The 23,264-nt window shown below is 30.5% G+C and overlaps 2 protein-coding genes across 9 annotated transcripts; one reads left to right on the top strand and one right to left on the bottom strand.

The window, feature by feature from the left end:
* Positions 1-3,066: 3,066 nt before the first annotated feature.
* LOC111289986 (uncharacterized) lies at positions 3,067-9,875 on the bottom strand. Of its 4 annotated transcripts, XM_022881364.2 has the most exons (14): positions 9,456-9,692; positions 9,025-9,122; positions 8,828-8,946; positions 8,636-8,742; positions 8,376-8,463; positions 6,556-7,624; positions 6,413-6,454; positions 6,256-6,310; positions 6,060-6,141; positions 5,803-5,883; positions 4,972-5,076; positions 4,835-4,884; positions 4,366-4,483; positions 3,067-3,312 (listed from the first exon to the last, which is right to left on the bottom strand). In XM_022881364.2, the coding sequence occupies exons 2-14, from the start codon at positions 9,050-9,052 to the stop codon at positions 3,229-3,231; spliced, it is 2,028 nt and encodes a 675-aa protein (XP_022737099.1). In that variant the 5' UTR covers positions 9,053-9,122; positions 9,456-9,692; the 3' UTR covers positions 3,067-3,228. The 4 variants fall into 4 exon arrangements, with proteins under 4 accessions (XP_022737099.1, XP_022737100.2, XP_089623860.1 ...); XM_022881365.2 differs by lacking the exon at positions 9,025-9,122 and having other exon boundaries at positions 9,456-9,875; XM_089767734.1 differs by lacking the exon at positions 6,413-6,454 and having other exon boundaries at positions 9,456-9,872.
* A 4,597-nt stretch (positions 9,876-14,472) lies between these two features.
* On the top strand, positions 14,473-21,565 carry LOC111291339 (agamous-like MADS-box protein AGL19). Of its 5 annotated transcripts, none has more exons than XM_089767731.1 (8): positions 14,473-14,494; positions 15,124-15,327; positions 20,146-20,227; positions 20,521-20,573; positions 20,680-20,779; positions 20,874-20,915; positions 20,998-21,045; positions 21,125-21,565. In XM_089767731.1, exons 2-8 carry the CDS (start codon positions 15,146-15,148, stop codon positions 21,263-21,265), a joined length of 648 nt encoding a protein of 215 aa, XP_089623857.1. In that variant the 5' UTR covers positions 14,473-14,494; positions 15,124-15,145; the 3' UTR covers positions 21,266-21,565. The 5 variants fall into 5 exon arrangements, with proteins under 5 accessions (XP_089623857.1, XP_089623858.1, XP_089623859.1 ...); XM_089767729.1 differs by lacking the exon at positions 14,473-14,494 and adding an exon at positions 14,563-14,651; XM_089767730.1 differs by lacking the exon at positions 14,473-14,494 and adding an exon at positions 14,572-14,651 and having other exon boundaries at positions 20,998-21,039.
* The last annotated feature ends 1,699 nt before the right edge of the window (positions 21,566-23,264 follow it).

Raw genomic sequence — 23,264 nt, 5'->3', positions numbered from 1 at the left:
TTTGCCGATTTTATTTATGTATTTAAAAGTAAAACACAATTAAAATTAAACAATTTCTTGACCCTTTTTTCCCATGTAATCTCCCCTTCACTATGTAATAGTATGTTGTAAAAAATGAAATAAAAGAGTTGCAAACATCATTGGCACTTAGCAGCCATCAAATTTTTATTATTCATTTTCCACTAAAAGAAGTGGGTAGGTATTTATTTGAAAGCAGTCCGCTTACTAATGAACGATTGATTCAATTAATTAAAATTTATTTTTTAAAAATTTTAAGTTTGAATTTTATTTTAAATTATTAGATATAATTTATAATAAATTTTTTAATTTTAAATTAAAATAAAATATATCGTATATGATAATTTAAAATAAATAATAATAAATTATATTTATTTTAAAATAAAATAATTATTTATTTTAAAATTATCAAATAGATATATTTTATCTTAATTTAAAATTTAAAATTTTATTTATCTCAAATAAAAAAAAAAAAAAAAGGAAGCAATGCAATTGGATAATTTAAGCATGTTTTGTTTTTTTTTTCAACTATCATGGTCGGCACCCGGTAAATCTTAACAAGACAAAATCTTGGATGTTTCGGACTGATGGTGGTGGGCCCAATTTAGTACAATTTTAGGCAGTGGGTCCTACTGAATTCGCCGATTCAAGCAATAAAAAAACAAGGGAAAAATGTTGTGGCTTGCTTTGGGTTTTTACTCTTTTTGTATTTTTGGTGGAAATGTTTGCATCGGAAGAAAGGAATCGAATATAAGCTCATATCCAAATGGATCAAATTGAATTACTATAAACTTTGGTGTTAAAAAAAAAAAGAAAAAAAGAAAAAGAAAGAGTTGGAAGGTTAAAGACGTAATTCCCGTAGAATAAAAAAAAAAGAAGGGAAGGGCAGGCAGGATCGGCGTTGGGGGAGGCTGATGATGGTGGTGGTGGAAGTAGAAGTGGGGTCACCGTCACAGCTGTAGCTTTGTCCTATTCCCAAACCTAAGATTGCGACAACCTCAAGGCAGGGACCACCCTACTTTGTTTTATTTTATTTATTTATTTATATCCACTAATTAAACAACTCTTAAAAAAAATAGTGGTCCCTTCCCTCCCATCAATTAAAGTATCCCGACTTATATTGTTATATATTAAATAAAAAAAAGACTAATTTATTTATAAACTAATTATAAATACATGTATACATGAAAATACACGTAGATATACGAATACTTTAATTTATAGATTGATGTGGGTGTTGTCAAAATCATCTACCCCACAATACATCCTTTCATCTGTTTTAGTGTTTTTCTTTTCTTTTCTGCTTGATTCTTCTTTAACCTCACAAAGTACACGAACCTTCAAAGTCAATAGTCATGATTTTGAGGATAACCCACATAAAATAAATTATTATCCAACCATCCAATTAAACAATAATGTAATAATGCTTTCTAAATATTATATTGTTTGCTATATAAAATCACACGGTTGTTGAATTTTTTTTTTTAAATTTTATGTGTCTATTTAGATATATTTTTAAAATGAATATTTAATCATTAAATAAATATGCAATAATCGTATAATTTGTTTGTAAAATTAAAATATTTCGGCACTAATACATAGAATAATAATTTTATGTTTATATTAAACATCGTATTGGAATATCAATTGTTGCCCGTGCTTAGTCGGAAGTTGAATGTTATTGCACGTCTCTGACTGTGGCTGTTATGGGCGTTTTGGTCCTAGAAAAAAATGTCGGAAATCGAGTGGGTTGATAATGTATGATTTAAAGTAATGTATTTTTAATTTAAATGATAAAAGATTAATTTCGAGCAATATTAAGTACCAAAAAAAATGTATTGTAAAATATGATACTACTTGGATATATTATTTAGTTTTAATTAGTAAGTATTATTTTCTTTTTTTAACTTAGTAAAATATTATTTTCAAATTTTATCTAGTTTTATTTTTTTCAAATCATATTAAAATGCGGTCTTAAGCACTAACATAAATATGTCTTGTCAATTAAGTGAAGAAGAAAAACCAAATTTTATGGTACAAAATTCAAAGGGTTTTGGCATTGCAAACGGATGAGAGAGAAAGTGTTAAATTGTAGATGTCTAATTGAAGGGGCAAAGATGCAGTAAAGTGTGCAACGGTCAAATTTTGTCCTAGATTTTGTTGGCTACATTTCTTACTTTTCAATTTTCAAATTGGACCTTTCGGAAAAAAAAAAAAAAAACAAAATTCATAAACTTTTTAATAAATTAACTATTTATTATGACTTTAAAAATATAATTCCTCTTACTTAATTTTTTTTTTTTTTGTTAAAATGTGTCACTAAACCCCTATACATTTTGATTTTTAGGAATATATTTCATATGGTATTATTTAAAAAATTTTAGTTCTTGTTATATTATTTCTTAAAAAATTTAATATCTGTAGGTTTTTAATGATCAAATTGAAATCTTTATAAAATAATATTATAAAGATTAAATTCTTTTAAATTATATTAAAAAGACTAAATTTTTAAAAACTAAAAAATAAAGAGAGTTATGACACATTTTAATATCTTTTTCACGAAAAAAAATTTTCAAATTGAAAGTACTACTCAAAAACCCGTTAAGTAAAAGGATAAGGCCCAAAACCTTGGTCGATGTTGACACCACAACATGGCAATTGATGTTGAACAGTTGAAGAAGGCAATCGAGAATTGACCAGAGAGAAGAAACCCTATGCCATAAAAATGACTTCCAAGAAAAAAAGAAGAAAAATTAACCTTCCCATGCTGCCCTTGTCAATTTTCTTATGCTACATCACCATCAACCCGTGTCCCAAATCGTTGATAACAATGTATTGTTCCCCTTCCCCACGACTTTTCTAATTTCCACACCATGGCCTACGCTTTCACATCCATTAGAAACCAACCAAGTGCAGTTGTTCAAATTTCCACCATGCTCCAACCTTCCTAATGAATTGATTGGGACCACAAATTGCAATTTCCCAGACACAGACACTTGAATAAATTTAAAAGCTGCTACCATGGACAAGTTGCTTATAGGCTTTGAATGGATTAAACTATATACTTCATTATATATATATATAGAGTCAAAAACTTCATCTAACATGACATATTATATGGTTTAATCAGGGTTTTTATTAGTGTTGAAATAAAATTGGACCAAGACACAAGGCACTTACAGTACAAGGACTACCCAATTAATGCGAAACTCACATCACAATACACTTTTCTTTTGATTTTGCATCTTGCTTTGACGATGAAGATGAAGAGTTCCTTCCACTGCTGCTCGGCGCCTGCAAAATGCCACTTCTGTCATTCAGAATTTAATGTTCCGCAAGTCGCCATACAAAGTCAATCTATGAATTTAAGTCACCATGTCTAACAAGATGAGTGCTTAACAATAATAATAATAATATTAACAGATTATTAATTAGTTGTTGTTAGTGCTAGACTGCTAATGAGCTTATTGAAGTTAAGTCACACCAGCCACTCTCCCGTCTTTCAGTCAACCAATAGATCATCAATGCAGAGTCTAAGCCATGGCTGCATTTAGGGTAATAATGGGACAGCCCAATTTAGTCTAAAACATTTTACAACTGTTTCAGATCATTTTATAAAACTTTTCTTTCTAGTATAACAGTTTATCCTTTATTATTCCATTATTCCATACTGCTGTCTGCTACTGATAGAAAGTACCTACTTCATATCCAATCCTTACTACAAGGCATAACTCTTCCATCTAAATAGCTTCCATTCTAAACAAATGATTATTTTTATACAACAATAATTTATCAAGTCACATAGAGGGGCCCAGGTATGCCCAGCTGAGATTGAAAGAAGCCCATGACAGCACAAACTAGTGCACACACCTGGGTGTAGGATTCAAGAATCAGTGTTCAGACACTAAGGATGTGTTTGGTATACAAGATTATGATTGGATTGGATAAAATGATATTATGAATAGGATTAGATTAAATAATATCATTTTATCTTGTGTTTGATGTGTGTGAGGATTAAGATAGTATAATTTATTTATTGTTCAAAATTATCTTTCTCAAAATTTATACAATTTAAATTATTAATATAATATTTAAGAGTATAATAGAACATGTAAATTCAATCCTATGGATTAAAAATAATCCTCTCCACTTTGAGAGGACCGAATCATCCTATACCAAGAGGATGATTAATCCTCCTTCTAATCTTATCCCTTTCTTTAGATATAAACAAAATATAATATAGAACGATCATCATCCTATCTTATTCTATCCATTATCCTATGCACCAAACATAACTTAAGATGACAGTTATTTAAGAATATCTAGAAGGACGACAGAACAAATTACCTGGGGACCTGTTACTAATCTTGAACCACCAACAAAAGTTGGTTGCTGCACATTCTGACGCTGTGGCTGTTGTTCAAACTCTTGTTGCTGTAGAGCTATTGCAAGCTGTAAATCCGAGCTGTGATGATAACATCATAGAATTAATAAAAATTGTCCTCTCTGAGCATAATTGAGAACAATTAAGAACTCTTTTAGAAAATTTTAATTCATTCAATAAATATTGAAAAGATATTTTAGCTTGACCACTTTTCTATAAGATGCAGCAACATTTCAGAAATATTTTCTGATGAATGTTTTAAAATCGACAGAATAATGGCTTCCGAGTATTAAGCAGCTATTGAGATTCATTAGAACCTATTGACTATAGAACAAATATTCCGAGTATTAAGCAGCTATTGAGATTCATTAGAACCTATTGACTATAGAACAAATAATATAAATACACATCACCAAAAGTTGGGATAGTTACGTTATGTCCAATCCTGCTTGTGCTGCACTGTCTACACTGGCAATGTAGTCCTGCATCATGTAAATCTTAGATGGTAAGTTTCATTAAAGTCATTCAAACCAACTGTCAAAATTTTCTTGCCAAATGGAAATACGTACAGCAGTACTTGCCACAGCATTTTGTTCATCCCAAGTACCAGTGGCATGACTATCCACCTTGAATTCCTTGAAGTTGCAAGTCATAAACAGTGTGTCTCCATTAACCTGAAAGCATGAGGAGTTAAATTTAGGATACAAAACATCAAAAAAGAACCAGTAACAGAAACAACAGGTTTAAAACAGTTAGAAGGTTCGAATTTAAAATTTTAAGATCTTTAGCAACATTTTCTCCCCTTTTTTTTTCTTTCATTAGGAAGTTGAAAGGGACAAAAACAATTAACAATAAAAGAATTGGAGAAAACAAATCATCAAATGAAGAGCATTTAAAAGGTACTACTATTCTGGATCAGACAAGGAAAAATATATATCTCAGAAGAAGTTTTCTATTTTCTTGCCATTATGCATAGTTGTTTAACTACAAACTTTTTTAAGGCACAGCATGGAGAAAGATATAGCTTTCCTCAAAGCATTATATATTGATTTCAGGAGTAATATTCTGCTCCCCGCTCATAATCATAGTTGTTACCATCAACAAATAGGAACACCTACAGGCCACAGCTATAGCTAGAACCTCTGATACTAACGTTAAAGCAAAAAAGCAAGTAATCATCCCAGTTAAATATCATGACATACTTCAATAAATTCCCATGATGCAGTGGCCAGTACACTGTTGGCTAGGGATCTTTCTTAATAACTTCAATATACTTTGAGACTTTAATATTAACAACGATGTAAATAACACAACTTACCAATTTTGGCTAAAATTATAAATGACACCAAAAACTCAATGGAGTGATTTTGGTAAAGAAGATTTCAAGGTAACAATTTTACCTCATTTAGTTTCTCCCAAACCAAATCAGGCTGATTTAGATAGCCTTGATCAGTAGCTAAAAGATAGAGTTCACCGTCATACTGCAAATAAAATGAGAACAATCAAAGTAGAGTTTATTAGAAGTAGAGAAAATAAAGAAAAATGGTTCTCAATTCAGCTTATTAATTTAGTCAAGTTGTTCAAGAGAAAGCATAATTGGCAGTTCATAGACAGCAACAGCCAATAATTAACAGAAAAAGTAATTCCAGTTTCTAACCTTAAACATGGTGCTGAAATGATTATTACGAAAAAAAACACAAAGCTCACGTTCTTTAAGACCATCTTGTAAGCAAAAAAGCCTGCAAAATATATTAATAGTCAGTAAACAACAAGCTTCCTCATGCCATAAAGATATATGATGCTATAGAAGAATAAATTAGATCTTTAAACAGTTAAAAAGCTACTTAAAATACCCATAAAAGGTCAATTGACTGGCACTGTTCTTCAAGAAGTTTCCAATCAGTTCGCCTGAGTAGCATTAAGAAAATGAATGGTAGGTTATCTTAAATAAACAAATGAAAATAGTACGACAAGAAAGTTCATTTGGATAAAAAAAGGATAAGAAAATACATTGAGTTTCCTTAATAATAATTCTTGAGGAAGCAAGAGCAACTAGCAAAAGCAACAAAGAATGGAGCTCAAATCAATGAAAGAATGATATACACACTCTAGGAGGATATAGATTAACATTTTCTATAAGGTGCACTACTAACCTTGTCGTGGAGTGATTTCATCTGTAGACCTCACATTGCAGTCCTCTAAAACTCTTTTGTCAGCTTGTTTTGCAAGAATTACCTCACCTTCATATATAGGCTCCTGATCTTCATATGTTGTTGTTGCTGAATCTAATATGCATTCTTCACCTTCATATATAGGTTCACTTCCATCAAGACTAGAAGTAAACGCATCAGGCACATCTGCATGATGTATTCTGTCACTAGATGAATCTGAACCGGCATTTTGTAAAGACACAGATGATACCTCTGTCGTGTCACACCCATTCACATTATCTGGAGTGTCATAAGCATCAGTTGCGGAAGCAAATTGAATCTTTTCACTCCCTTGTGAATTTTCAGTGTTGATTCCATCTATAGAAGCAGTATACTTTGCCAGAGAAACGGGAACTGCACCTTCAATCTGGAGCAAATGTTCGGCCCCACTCGTCTTAACAACCATTGCCTCAATATTACTCTTCTCAACCACATTATTAGAAAGGGTAATCTCTACAGATTTAACATAAGATAAATGATCCTGATTAATCCCATCAGTCCTTCGGGACTCTTCCCTTGTGAGGGTCTCAAAAAATGTCTGACTACCACTATCATTGCTCAAAGAAGTGCTATTATCTGAAAAGGATGGTTTGTGCCATTGCAAGTTCTGATGTTCAACACCTTTATCCCTCTCTTGTGTATCAACAGTATCAACAAAAACAAGGTTCTTTGAACATGATCTTTCATCCAAATTGCCAGGATCATCAAACAAGGTTGGTAATTCGGCCTCTGATAATTTCAAGACTCTCGATAGCTCTGCTTCCTCCTCCAGATCCCCTTTTCCTAATATTAGCTGACCAGTCACAGAATGAGGAGAATCATCAAAAGATTTGGTTTTTGACAGGCTAGGAGAGGGAACTCCTAAAGTGGCAGTTGTTGCAGCAGCAAAATCCACGCAATCTTCAGAATTACTTTTACATGAAACCTCCAAATTTCGTGTTTCCAATGCAACAAGCTCCTCCATAATTGCATTGTAGGATTTTGACCCAATGGCACTAGCAGTTTCATAGTCCTGGCACATGTGCACCGTGAAAATAAACCATAAAAGTCCTGGTGCAATTAATATGTATTACACAATATGTGATTAAACTAAGTTCAGGATTGCAGGTCCAAACCTTGTAAACCTGAAACCTAGACAATACAGGAATGGACATCTTAGAAAAATAAAAGAACCCTAATAATAGAAACACTAACTAGAAACAAAATTTATACTACAAAAAAAAAAAAAAAATGTCATAATCTAGAAATATAAGCAAAACAATCTGATAATAAATGAATATCATAATGATTAATAACTTAGCAGGCATCATCAGAAATTGCATAGCTTCACCAAAAATCTCCAACAAAAACAAAAAAAAACCCGCCATATTGAATTCAATTCAAAGCATGAAAGTAAAATTTGTTCCCTTGAATTTAACATGACTTTCCTGATTTATCGCCTTAGTTTTTTTAGAAAAAAAGTATGTTAATGGTACCCACCCAGTCATGCTCCAACTAAATTCATCTCAAAATCTGATATTACTTAAACCCCAAAATTCTCCGAGCCACACTTTCAACCAAAAAACACTGTTTGTTGAACCCATAATCATTAGCCAATACATGTTACATATCTATACAGGGGCTAATTCTATCCCAAACCTTAGAAATTTGATACATGACAAAGTCTAAAGACCAGTGCAACTAACATCATAAAATGAATGCCCGGCCAAACAAGCTACAGACCCAACTTGTATATTAGTTATAGGTGGCTAAAAAGAGCATACCTGGGAATCAACTATCCAACCATGATAGAGAGGAATATCAAGCAGATCAAATATGGCACATTCAGGAGTGAACTCAAAATCATCTATTCTGCAAATTGCACACATAATTCGATAAGGACTGCATAAAGAGGCAATTTGTAGGAGAAAAATAGAGACTCAAAATCATCTATTCTGCAAACTGAATACATAATTCAATAAGGACCATATAAAGAGGCAATTTATAGGAGAAAAATAAAGAGAGAAAGAACGGAAAAGCTAACCTCCTAAATTTAATGTTTACATCAATCCCGGTAGCAAGGTGTGGAAGTAAATCAATTGCATCTGCAATATTCTGCTGTTGATTTTCGACATATCCTGCATCTTTATTCTACATGCCAAAAGGATTTATCAGTATCATCATACTACACCAAAAACACCCAAATGAAATAAGCATAAAAAAGGAAAGAAATTACATTAACATTGCTGTTGGTATCAATGAGGCGCTCTGCCACCAGTGAAAGCAATTTCTCCTGTGAAACTTCGGCTATATCGGGACTCAGGTTCAAATTGTTCCTTAAAAGGAGAACATTACCTGCCACATCCCCCAAAATATGTTCATTTTCAAAACTTAATTAGCTCCAACTCTAATTTCCATAAATAATTATATTACCATATCGACCAATTAGAAATTTGATCATGTATCTAATCCAATTTACTGACAAAATTTCGTTCCTTTGTCTTCTATATTCACGGTCTATGGTCTTTTCACTAGCAAAAAGGAGGAACAATAAAGAATTAAAAAAATAAACCCTAAACATAATCAGACATTCGAAATATTCAAAAAGATCGATTCTTGATCGCTTCCCAAAACAATCAATACAAAATTGAATCGAAATTCTCCAACTTTCTTTGACTACAATTAGAAACATAAGACCTTAACCAAACACTAAACTGAAAAGGTAAACAATTTTCCATCCAAATGTCCTAAGCAAGGATATAAAGACAAAAGACAATTACAAAAGAATCAAAATTTAAACCCTAGAAATGGCTAAAGAGAGAGAGAGAGAGAGAGAGAGAGAGAGAGAGAGGGAGAGGAGTTACAGATGGCGAGAAGCGGACAAGGTCCATTGTCGTTTTGGAGAATAATAGGCGTAGTACGACCTAAGAACTGGATTGGCTTAGTCTTGTGCATGCACTCTTTAATTGCCTCTTGCTTTTGTTGTTGTTGTTGTTCATGATTCTGTCCTTCTTTCGCTGCTTCTTCCTTCGATTCACATCCCGCAAAAGGCGAAGAGGAAGAAGATGCATCAGCAACAGCAGCGCACATTTCTCTTTTCCAGTTTTGCTTAGAAACAATATGATCACGGATAATATATTACTACTAAATGATAAAATAAACAACAATAATGGTTTTTTCCAACTAAAAAGGACTTGCTTTTCTGGAGAGTGTTAAAACTTTATGGAGAGAAAATCACAAAAGCAAGGGTAGAAAATGGAAAGGCTTTTAATTTTGATGGCAACACCAAAGTTTCCATTTCATTTTATTTTATAAGTATTAATGATAAATATTTTTACTTTTTATTTTTTACATTAAAAGGTAAAGTTTTAGTATAAAAAAAAAAAGGAGAAATGTTTAATTCGAAATTAAATTTTTGATATATCTTCAAATCGTATTTAATTATTAAATTAAAATTTTAAAAAATATTTTTTTATTTTTTTACTATATTTATGCAATTTTGAATAAAATAATTGGATTTTGATTTTACTTAAAACTTATTATTATGATACCGAATTTTAAATTATACATCTTAATTGTATCATTTTATATTTTAATTAATTAATTTATTTATTTATTTGCACGAAAAAATTTATTAATAATGAATGGTTTTGACTTCGAACTATTTTTGGGTTAATTGAATTTGATTTTCATTTATCTTATATCTTGGGGCTTGAAGTTCAATTAGCTATATAGCCGATAGTAATACAAAGTTTCTTAGAAGCGGGCAAATTAACAAAATAAAAGTGTTTATGGATATGCTTGAGACAGACTCGATCAATCTTTTAGAGTTTTTGTCTTGCTTTTTTAATTCAAATGGTTTAAAATTGTCAAAATATATATTAAATTATTAAATTTCAATATTTTAATATTATTTAAAATTAAAATTAAATTTAACTTATTTTTTAATAAATTAATATATTGAAATGGTTTAGACCAAGCTCAGATGAGAAAATCCCCATCAAAGAACTTATTTAAGTCGAGCCAAACCTATAAACCGAATGAATAACTAGACTCGTAGACAAGTGTACGGCAAAGTTAACAGAATTTATCCTATCAACTAAGAAAATGAAGATAGTCAAGCAGTTGTAGTTACCCATAGCAGCATAATTGGGGGTTAAGTTTTCGACCTTATTGGAGGCTTCCCGAAAAAAAAAAAAAGGACTCTTGATTGGGTTTTTGAATTTGTGATTCAGGCTTCCATAGTCGCCATTTCCAGCCTTCTAGCCCTTAACTCATAGAGCGGAAAGAAAGTTGGGGTTGGTCCACAATCTTAGGCCAACAATCATGGGTCGGCCGAGAAGGCGTGCTGTCTGGTGAGAAAATGTGTGGTGAAATTGATGGACCACAAGCTGGTAAAATTAAAACTGTAGGACAGAGAGTGCCTGTTGGATGGTCATTTTCACTGTTCATTTTGTCCGAATGAAAATCATTCCAAGAGGGGTTGGGGTGGTTTCCATTTACCACGTGGAGTTGGGGGGGGTGTCCCAGAATACACTGATTATTGTACGGAAGACGTCAGAACTAGGGTAAGAAGGTCATGGGCTTCTCAGAGGTAAGAGTAAGAGGAGGCAGAGCCAGAGCCAGAGCTAGGCATTGTCCTTGTTTTCAGGACTGGGCTTATCGGCAGTCAAATCTGTAATATATATATATATATATCAATATGATATAAAAATAATATAATTAAAAATTTTAATAAAAATTATAAATAAATTTAATAAAATAAAAAAATATATTTCATACTTTTATAACAATACAAATTATTACATATAATTTCTATATAAAATATAATATATATACATAAATTATTAAAATTTTATAAAATATAAATACGCATATTATTAAATCTCACTTTAGTGGCATGGCCCGTCCCTCCCCAACATCCACGCACTCTCTTTTCGTCGTCCAAAAAGAAGAAACTGTCCCATAAAACTAGAAAATTAATGACGTTGAGTCATTTTATGGACCAAAAGCAACAGCATTCCATTATTCACTTTATTACAAATCAAACTTGGATTGAATATAAATATAATGTTCTCTTATGTCCCCTTTTGTCTTCCTTTTATTCTAACTTTTCCTTAACAAATGAAATAGCTTCATCAAATTTATTCTTCAATATATCCACATATTTTAAAGAAAATGCAGATTGTTATATACCCTTCGTTATATCAAGCTAAGGCTCAAAACTTCGTCAGATCCGTTGAGTCCACAGCTGCGCTCACGTGGCTCCTTAGAATAGAAGCAAACCGTTCAAACCATGACTGACCTCCAGGTCAAACAAGGAAGACCAGAAATCCCTACAATCTTTGACGGTTGTCACATTAATATAGAATGATAAATATGCCATAAAAATAATTAATTTATAATATAAATATGATATAAATATTGAAATAGTCAAATTTATCTAATATATATTATATATATATATAAATAAGTTTGTTATGTGAACGTTTATGACACATAATAAATATTTTAAAAAAAAGATATTTATTTTAATTACAAATTATATAAATTTTAAATTTATTTAAATATTCAAATTATTCAAATTATAATTAAAAATTAAATCAATTTAAAGATATATTTTCTAAAATTAAATATATAAAATATGGATTTTATTTTTTTAATAAATAATTTTAGTTATTTACAAAATAACTTTATTTAAAAAATTATGTAATTATCAAAATCTTTCAAACATGTTTAAAAATTATAAAAATTAAGTTTATACAAATCTTTCAACAATCTTTTTTAGTTTGATTTAAAAAATTTAAGTAAGATATTAAAAATTCAAATAACTTTATGTAAGACTTTAAAAATTCAAAAAATTTTAATTTTAATTTTTTAAATAATAAGATTATCAAAATGATTATATCCATTTGAACTCTAATTATCAAATTTATATTTCAAATAAATGCAAAAAATTTAATATTATCTTTATCACTTATTATATCTATTTTAAATTAAAAAAAATTAATTAAAAAAATATCCATTTAATTCTAATTGCCACTAAAAAGTTCTTCTACAAATTTAAAACTACAATGCAATATGTTATACATCAATTTTTTATTTTTTCAGTAACTTTTTTTAAGATATATTTTATTACTATTGCAATTTGTTTTATTTTATTTATTTATAACTTTTTTTCAAGCTATATTTTATTGTTATTACAATTTTATTCTTATGAAAAATAATATTTTTTAATTTATTTTTTTTTCACATATTTTTTAACAATTTTCATTTTTTGCATAAAAATTTAGTTAAAATTACTAAAGTTAAAGTATGTTAATATTTATTTTATTATTTAATTTATCGTTTAATAATATATATTTTGTAAGAAATGATAATTTACTTTTATTTGATATAATCTTATAAGTGTATAAATATTAGTGTAAATAAAAATATCCAAACGAAAAATATAATTTTTTTATTGTTTACAAAAAAATTATTTTGTAATAACAAATTAATATATACAAAATTTATATATGCTATGAATTTTAAAATTTTAAATATAATTTTAAAAAACTAAAATTTGTGTGTATATATATATTTATATTAAATAAGTAACATTATTGTGTATAATATAAATTATGTATATTTTTTTTTGTCATTCAAGAGAAATAAAGTCTTACGTTAAGGAGAGAGAAAGAGATAGGAGTTCAAACTTCAACTTTGATGTATTCTTTAGATTAAATTGCTGAAGACAGTATGAATTATAATTTAATATTTGTGTAAAGGAACATGTAATGTAATGGTGTAGCTATGCTCTCTCCACCACGTGGCTAACACATTCAATCTCATGAGATCTCTTTCTCTTTGTCCATTTCCTTCTTCTTTCTTGTCTTTCTTTCAAGGATATAAAAAACAAACTAAAGCATCAGAGAAGGAATCATCAAAGATCCTCTGGCGTCCTCCATTTTGCAAGTCTTAGGAAGCTTTAACCCGTCCAAAGCTCAGCCACCAAACAAGTCCAATCCAGGCCCCCTTATTTTATTGATAAAACACCTATGACTATGCAATCCCATAATACCTTATTTTTTTGGTGAAATAAAAAATTTTTAACAGCAAAATTTTATTTAATAAAAAGGGATAAAAATTTTGTGTCAAATTAATCATAGTTGTTAGGCTTGATCACTACTAACAAGCATTTGATTTGATATTAAGGTTTAACCAATCTTGAAGTAAATCAACAAATAAGACATTGAAGCATCATTCATTTTTTCTTAAAACAAAACACTATCATTTGCCTATATGTCTAAAGGATTTAGACTCTAATCTTTGTCCTTAACTACGTGATGTTAGGGCATTAATATAGAGGCATCAAAAGTATCCATGTCACACCTTCAAAGTTGTAGGGCACATGTCCCAAAAGTGGTCCCCTAAGACATAGCTGGCATTAAAAAACTAAATAATTCATCAACAGAAGCAGATATTTTTTTTGAGAAAATCTAGGGTGCAATAGTGCGCCACCACTTGACCCAACTCACAAGAAAAAAAACCCTTAAAAAAAGTAAAAATAAAATAAAAATAGAGAGAAGTGAAAGCAGGTGAAGGGAAAGGAGGCCCCCAAAAGCCAAAACCCCACCAACCAAATCGGGAAAAGCCACGTGAAACCCAGCGTGGTCATGATCACTCGAGTGAATTACGTGGAAAACTCCCATTGGCTCTTTCCTTATGCCCTTGTACGGACAGGTCAGATCCATTTCCAGCCAGTGTACGGACATACAATGTGAAATTTTTTAATCGTGTCCGGTGAGTGTCCAATATTTGCACGCAACCGACAGAAATGCTCCGTGTTTTTCACCTCACACGCTGGCTTTGCTTCTTTCGGAGGATACCGGGCGTGGAGGTTGTCGGTAAAACCAGACAGGTGTCATGGGTTTACACTATGGGCATACATTTTGGTGCATCCACTTCTCCCTTCATTGTGGAATTACATATTTTGGGATTTATTCTCTGTTTTTCTTTTTTTGGATGTGCCTGATTTTTTTCTCCCTTCAATTTTACCAAAAGAAGAAAGGGATTAGGTTCTTCACTTCCTTAGACTTTGTCTATGATTATATCCTTTTTAATTTTGTTTTTCATTCACATTCCTTCCAGTCTAGGGTTATAGGAGAGCTTGAGGGTGTGATAGGGAACAAATTGGTTAAGGCATTTCTTCTCATCTGCAAAATCTAGGGTTTCTGTTTGATATTTGGTTTCAAAAAATTTTCCCAGTGAATCTTGTTATTCTCTTCACATCAACTTGAGCTTTCTCATGCCAAGAAAGATTTTCATTTTTCGGGTTTCATTTTAGCAATACTTTTTTTTTCCCTAATTTGAGTTAATTTTTTCAGTTACTTCCTTTCTATTTTTAGAAACTTTTTTCTCATCTGGATCTTTGGGACCATCAAAATCAGTTTCAGTAGTTCAGACAAATACATAGTAATTCCTAGGATTCAACCAGTTGACCTTTTTCTGGGTTTGTCTTTCAGGATTCATTTTTTATTTTGGTTGTAGGATAAGTACTGCTGGTGAGAATATGGTGAGAGGGAAAACTCAGATGAAGAGAATAGAAAATGCATCAAACAGGCAAGTAACGTTTTCAAAGCGAAGAAATGGGCTGCTTAAAAAGGCCTTTGAGTTATCAGTTCTTTGCGATGCTGAAGTTGCACTTATCATCTTCTCTACCAGAGGGAAACTATATGAGTTTTCTAGTTCTAGGTGCGTTTTCTCATTATCTTTTTATACATCTTTCATCTTCACATACACGGAGACTAAAACCAAGTTCTTTTTTGCTTTTATTGTCTTTTTTTTTTTTTGGGAATATATATATATATATATATGAATAAGTTTAGGTAATTAAACGTGGATGTAGATAGGCAAGTACTAGAGTTCACTGATGATCTCAGGCTTTATCTCTGTCAGAAGGGGTCTGATCTATGATCTCTTTCTGTCTTCTTTATTTTTCTTTGGAGATCAAATCTCTAACCAGGTGATTTGGTTCTGTTTGGTTTCCTTGTTAGTTGATGTTCCAAGTGATCTTGCAGATTTCTGTCCTCCTTCAACCTTTAAATACTGAGAGAGAAAAAGAAAGGGAGAGATTTATCATGGTCTTTAGGGTAAATGTTTTGGGTAAAATATACTGGGATTGGTCACTAAATTTTAGGTGTTTAGTAATTTGGAAACAGTCTTATCCTAGTTAGCTAGCTAGCTAGCTAGCTTTGAAACAGTTATAGAGCTTAATAACAATAAGCATGGAGCAGCAGTATATCTGCTCATTTAATGAGAATATTTCTAGTTTGATTCTGTCGATAAAATCTAGATTTATTCTAAACATTTCTTATATGAACTAAACAGGTGATAAAAACTTTGAGTTTTATTTAGTTTGAACAAAAAATAAAGAAAAAAAAAGAAATTAATAAGTGGAACCTGATGACTGTTTAAGGGGGCCTCTGAGCAAGACCCGAGTTTGTCCTTGACATTTCTAGTTTAAATGGTTTTTTTTTTTTTTTTCACATACATATTAATTAGATAAAATTGGAGAAATAATTTGCTTTTTCAAGTTACCCCCACTATCTTGTTTTTAGTGTTTGTGTTAGTGACAATTGTGTTTGTTTTAAGACCTCATGATTAATTAATATACAAATAATAAACAGATTATTACTCATCTTTAATTGAGGTTTCATAGTTACATGGATTCCTAGCTAGAGAACATCCGATAATCTCAAGGGGTTTATGTCTTTTAAGATGGATCTCGCACATGGCTTCCTGGAGATATTCTAACATTACAGAAGGATTAATTCTCATCCTGTTGGAGCCTTAATGAAGATGATTCATAGATGGTTCTAGCATTCACCATTGTACATGTAATCATTATTCTTAGAGCTTGAAACTTGTCTTATATAGCTAGTTCTATGACTGTTGATTGTTGCTTGGACTCAAACTTCGATTATTGGATATGTAGGTATATATAAAACAGTTATATTTTCATGTAGGGTGAAAGAGTTATGTCTTTTTTCCATAACCATTTTAAGTGTTGAGGGTATATATCTGATACAAGTACATTAAGAAAAATGAAGAGTTGGATTAACATGGTAGCTTCAAAGGATTTTTTTGTAGAACCCTCAAAGTTAAACAACAATGTTCCCTTTAGTAAGCATTGATCCTTATGTGTTTTAGGCTGCAGTTGCAAAAGAATTCAAGATGCCAAGGGTCTTGTTCATCTGGTAGTTAAAGATTTTATGGCCTTTAACCCATCCTAGAGAAAATCTTACTCATCTTTGAACTGTTAAAGTGAGATTGATCATGTTTAACTATATTAAATGAGTCATATATAGACTCTTCCATATACGAGTTAGTTTGAGACTAGCTAAGATTTAGTTGAGCTACAAGCTTTAGGTAGCAGGGAAACTTGTTTCATGTTTTGCTTTTCATGATATTTTGTGCCTAATAAGTGTATGAAAAGGAAAATAAATAAGAACTATGTTGTTTGATTGCATGACACTTGTGATTGAAAACTCTCCATCGAAAATCTTGGTGACCTTGGCAACTTAAAAACACCATTTTATTTTATTATTTAATATCATGGATAATTGCACATGATTTTTGCTTTCATTAATGTTGAAAAATTGTTTTTTCAGTCCTCAAAATTATAATTGATTATAACATACAGTTAGTTTTAATGTTAATTACCAAAGGGATTTTATAATGAAATGCATATATGAAGTAATGGTGTCTAGGTGACATTGCATGTCATGTTATATATATAAAAGAATAATTATACTATTAGTCTTAAATATTTAGGTGTTTTTAACTTTCTGTCTTAAACATTTGAAAATTTTATTTGTGTTCTAAATGTTATCAATTGTTTGGCATTGCGTTATCCTCTTGCCTTAACTTTGTTCTTTCTTTTTCTAAACAACAGATTTTGGCTTTAAACCCTTCAATTCAACTACTATCATCATTAACATGCAAATTAACATGCATGAATGGGAATTTGGTTGCATCATGCATCCAGCTGTATGCATCTCTTTGGACTTCAAACAATTTTGTAAACAATTGGAATTAAGGAAGATCGTTTTGGTTGCATGAAGAAAGCTTCAAACATTTCCACATTCTTTGTTAAAGTTTATAGACAAGGAGTACAGCATTGAAGGTAGATTAGTTCATTTCTGATGTCTATGTAAATTGTAAAGCATAAATTCTATTAATTGAGCAATAGTTAAGGAAATGTCTTTGTTTATGCTTAAAAGTAATTTAGTGAAGCCTCTATATTCTATATTTGTGATAGTGAATACCACTAGGTTCATTCATTAGCTGATTAGCTGCTTGCCTAAATTGGTGATTTGGAAAATTGGATTTCAATCATAATTACAATATTAATCATTCTGGTCTGAACCAACATAAAAATATACACATATTAAACCACCATCTGGTCTGAAGTCTGAACTAATCTTGAATTTCTTCCATTCTGGTGCTTGGATAAATGGTAGTTGTTATAGCTGAAACCTAGCTTAGAACATTATATATTATTACCCTCTATATCTTCATGCCTCCGTAAGACCTAATCCCCATTATCATGTTGTTATTTGTTAACGTTGTTATGTATGGGCTTCGTCTTCGTTTTTGTATAAACAGAGAAAAGGCTAATTTTCTGGTCTTTCTCCATGAATGAGATCTTTGTACAGCATGATAAGGAAATAAACTGTAAATCTACCATATAAAATTTTGCACAAGTAGATTATTGCTTTGGGGGAAAAGGACTGGTAAAGAAGGTTTTTGGGAGCCACATATTTCTTATTTTGCTCCACCTATATATGATCTTTGACTCAGATAGTTTTAATGCAAAGAAAGAAGCATGCAGGCCTTACTTTTGTGTGTTCTATTTATGGCCTTTGGTTGATATAGCCGAGCCATTAGTTTAGCTCATACATGTCAAACTTAGTCACTACAACATCTGCCATGGTAATGGTGCCCGACCCCCCATCCTCCTTAAGAAAGAAAATCCACGACAGTCAACTGGCGGTTAGCACCAAATTTGACGTATATAACAAAACACTCCTCAGTAATTCCAGGAAGTTGTGCCGAGGAAAAAATCAGGAAAAACCCAGGAAGATGTGGTCCGGAGGGAATGTTTTGAGAAAACAAGGGGATCCTAACTAGAAAGGGGGAAAGACTTTAATGAAGTTTTTTAAGTAAAATTCGTAAAATTTCTTACTATAATCGATTAAATAAAAAAATAAAATCGATAGATTGAAAGATTTTGTTATATAAATTAAGAGTACAAAATTTGAAAAAATTATATATATATATATATTTTTAATAAAAATGTTGCTATAATTTTGACTATTAAAAAAGTATTAATTAAATTTGAATTATAAACAATATTTTTAATAATTTTTTATATATTATTAATTTTTATATTAAATTTTATTAATTTATCAGTTTAAATTTTTTATTAAAATTTTTATTGAATCATTTTTAAGAAAAAATTTTACAAACTTCATCTACAAAACTTCATATAAATTTTGTTAATTGATAAGACTGTTTGAAGTGAATGCGGTGCTTTTCTTTTCTAAATCCGAAGTATTTAGCCTTTTATGTTGTTTCCGATAATCGTAGGACAGTAGCAACATGATTCCTCAATATCATTTCGTAGTTTGAAAACATTTTTTGGTCAAAACTGTGATTAACATAATTTTAGGAAGAAATGTGGTTTTTCCACAATTCAACTAGTGTGTGGTGGACTCGGAGGTCTATCTTTGAAAATGGAGGATTTTGGACTTATGAGAATTAACCGTCAATATATCTGACTCACATTTTTTTTTAATCTTCCTTCTGGAAAGAGAAGTGCTTTGATTGGCTATATATCTCTTATAATTTCACGCTTTTCAGCTCCTGAACATTTGATTTTATTATTTGAGGACACTCGAAGAAAGCTGGTTGTTTGAAACTGAACCTAAGCGTAGTCTGTTAGAAGTCACAATTCCATAGGACTTGTAATAGCTAATTTAGCAAGATTTGTACATGAAGAACAACGTTAATGAAGTTAAAACAATCAAGTTGAATGGCTTAGGTATGGCTTTATGATTGTTATTTCTCTTCAAAACAGTCAAAATCCAAGAACAAGAGGCACAGTGAATATTAACAGTGCCCCAAAACATTAGAAAATAATGGCAAGCCAGGTTAACTAAGCTAGTTTAATGTCTGATCTTTGTAAGTTCATCATTCATGGGTTAGCAAAAGCCACGGTGAGATGGATATATAAAACAATTTGTCGAGTCCATTGTGAGCGTGGATGCAGTTTCAATTGATGATTTAGTGCCTTTTATCTTATGGGTAGTGAACTGTTTTATATAACTGTGTTTTTGTCTTAACATGTCTTGGGGGCTTTGTAAGAGCTTTATTTTCTTGAAATATTATTTAACTTTTGCCTTCCAAAGGAATAATTATCATTTCATGACGCTACTTAAAGACTAATGAAAATTGACGTGCACTCATTCTTGTTCATTAATTTGCGTGTGTTTGGGGATGCTTCAGTATGAACAAAACCATAGACCGGTATCAGAAGAGAGAGAAGGATCTTGGAATCATCAGCAAAGCAGTAGAGAGAAATATGCAGGTAGCTCTGGCAATCCTTTTGCATCCCATTGATTGTTCTAAGCCTCTCCACTATATTTTGCTCTACTAGTCAATAGGAAGTTTGAACTTAATTAATTAGCAGCTATGGAATCCACCAAAATCCTCAAGTTTTTTGTGAAAATAAATGAACCAATTAATGCAGAAAATAGTAATCTTATGGACTTGAAAAATAGGAGATTCATGTATTTTCTATATATTTCTGATGATACATCTGTTCATTAAGCTGGCTTGCCTGAAAAATTGTAACTATTGAACTTTTGCATGAAAAATCAGGATGACGCTGAAAGCATGGCAAAGAAGATTGAATTACTCGAAGATTCTAAACGGTTAAATCCTTAGCTTGAAACTTGTATACACGGTTGTATACCTGTTAATCCGTACACTCTTTTCTTCATCTGCATATTAATCTTCTAAATTTTCAATTTATAACAGAAAACTATTGGGATATGGATTGGAACCATGTTCTCTTAGTGATCTACAACTGTTAGAAAACCAACTGGATCGAAGCTTAAGCAGAATTAGGGCAAGAAAGGTACATAAAAAAAAAAAATTCACATGCATGTTCTAATTATTTCATTGAAACATTATTACTGACAGGTTTAAGACATGAATTATTTTGTGTTCAGAATCTGTTATTTTTTGAGCAGATTGAGAAGCTAAAGGAAGAGGTAATTAATACATAAAATTTTCTTGATTTGGAAATTTGATTTTTTGAGTGCTTTGAATTCCATTTCCTTGTTAAACATTCAGGAGAAACGCCTTGTGGAAGAAAATGCAAAGCTGCGAGAAGAGGTATATGTATGTTCCTTAAACGTAATAAGATAAAAGGCATTAACTATAGCAATTGAATTCAACATTAATTTTATTATTACATTAGTGTGAGATGAAACCGAGACAATGGTCAGCAAGCCTATCGGATGAACTCCAAAACCCTAGCATGGAGGTGGAGGTGGAGACAGAATTATTTATTGGACCACCAGAGATAAGAAGTATCCAAAAACCCGAGTGTGCTAACTAGTAATTTATGATTTTAATAGATTATATTGAAGCTTCAAAACTTTCTGAAGGTTCAAAGCAGCTTTTTTGTTTTTTTTCGTGTTTTTCCATCTTGGGTTGTGATGAAAAATAAATTGTGAATATAAATATTTAGTTGTTAAAAGGTAAGAAAGATGGAAGTATATAAGTTGTGAGTTATTGTACGATTTCGTGTGTGAAAGAGTTATGTAACATACTGGGAAATTTATCCTTATTTTTACTATTAGTTCACTGCAAATTTGATGATATATGATACTCCATGACCGGAACTTTATTTTTTCAATATTTTTTCAAGTGTTCATGTTATTCTTTTTTTTTTAAAATTTTTATTTTTGGTTGATTTGGATCCTGTGCTAGGTGGGTAAAGAATTAATTCATGACGGTAAAACAAACTAAAATTAACCAAAGCCTTCTCATAAATTATGCACTTCTATTTCTACCACTGCCGCCTTTTATGCTACTAATAAAGTAAATTTATACTAAAAGGGTTAATACCTAATTTGTAATTTTTTATATTATAATGTTATATTTAATCAATCATAATAAATAATTATGTAAAAATTTATTACTTAAAAGCGAATTTTACATAATTTTTTTATGAACATTATATAATATTAAATTATTATTAATTAATTGTAAGTGATATATCAATTTAGTCGTAAACTGACATAAAACCCAAATCATGTCATAGTATGTATATATAAAATAAAATATAAAAATGTCATTTAACGTAAATTTAAATATTTTTTAATTAATTTTTTTTAATATATTCAAACATGCAATTGAAAAATTATCCAGTACTTTTATAGGTAACATAAATTTTAACGTCTTTTATTTCACTTATTTTTTTTCATTTATATTTTTTTAACTTTTTTTCACCCCATAGTACAATAAATTTAGTATAAATAAAGAGTATATAAATGTAAAAAAAAAAAAAAGGAGTAGTTAAAATTGGCGTGAGTACCAAAAATAAATTACATTTTTTTTATGGTTAGAGTACAGTGATATTTAATTTTAAATAAATAAAGAAAATATTCTCCTGAAATGAATTTGGTTTTTTCTTTTAATATTTGGGGACTGTCAGTAAATACTATTATATATTAAAAAAAACATATATGAGGAATTTCTATGTACATATTTTAATTAAATATCATCTTACTGGCGAATATAATATTAGTGGACCGCATCCATATATAAGTGCAAAACCAATTCCCTAATCAGGTGCAAAATGCGAAGCTTTTCATTTGTGGCATTGCCCTCCTTGGGCCTCTACATATAAGGCCCTTTTCTCAGCTATTTCAAGCCCAGTTTCAGGTCTTCCTACCTAAAGCACAAGATTTGGGCCTTGGCCTATCGGGTTCAGGGATTACTCTTTGAGTGATATATGGTTCCTGCGACCCTATATAATATTTACTTTTGTATGAGTTTTATTGAGATTAATTAAAATAAAAATATGTATTTTATATTAAATATATTTGTTTCTATGTTATTTTTAAAAAATAAAACCTAGAGAATTGAATAAAAAAAAGGGAATTTACAAATATTGGGAAACGAATTTCAAGCTTACTAGAATCAACTTTCAATTGAAAAACAAGGTTTCGTATGATATTTATTTATGAATAATTATTGTAAAGAGAAAATGAAAATGAAATTCAAGAATTCAATGATATGAAACTTGCTTGTAGTGTTTGGCAGGACAATTGTTGAAGCGTGATGAACTTAAAAATGAGTAGGGCCAATGCAAAGTCAATAAGTTTTGCAGTAGCAGCCAACAAATAAACAAGCGATGGCTGCTGATATTTTCAAAATACTACTGCTGCTATTGTATTTTCTTTATACTATCGTATCAATATCAGTCATCTTTTCCGACTCGATCATATCTGCCTTTCTGAATTTAACAACCCTATTAAAAGAATCCCAAAAGCATTCAAATGTTGACTGCTGAACTGGACATTGACATTTAATGAATTTAGATTTTTTTT

This window comes from Durio zibethinus, chromosome 11, assembly GCF_047325235.1.
Source record: "Durio zibethinus cultivar Kanyao isolate XHJ-2024 chromosome 11, ASM4732523v1, whole genome shotgun sequence".
Taxonomy (NCBI): Eukaryota; Viridiplantae; Streptophyta; class Magnoliopsida; order Malvales; family Malvaceae; genus Durio; species Durio zibethinus.
This window is presented reverse-complemented; position numbering and strand designations above follow the sequence as displayed.

Bases quoted from the DNA above. Each gene is read 5' to 3' on its own strand.
- LOC111289986 (XM_022881365.2), bottom strand. From the start codon at position 9,681: ATGTGCGCTGCTGTTGCTGATGCATCTTCTTCCTCTTCGCCTTTTGCG. The intron at 8,464-8,635 runs GTTAGCTTTTCC...TGCAATTTGCAG, and splicing joins GTAAACATTAAATTTAGGAG to AATAGATGATTTTGAGTTCA. The intron at 4,484-4,834 runs GTAACTATCCCA...TTATCATCACAG, and splicing joins CAAGCAGGATTGGACATAAC to CTCGGATTTACAGCTTGCAA.
- LOC111291339 (XM_089767729.1), top strand. From the start codon at position 14,599: ATGTGCCTGATTTTTTTCTCCCTTCAATTTTACCAAAAGAAGAAAGGG. The intron at 20,228-20,520 runs GTAGCTCTGGCA...ATGAAAAATCAG, and splicing joins CAGTAGAGAGAAATATGCAG to GATGACGCTGAAAGCATGGC. The intron at 20,780-20,873 runs GTACATAAAAAA...TTTTGTGTTCAG, and splicing joins GCAGAATTAGGGCAAGAAAG to AATCTGTTATTTTTTGAGCA.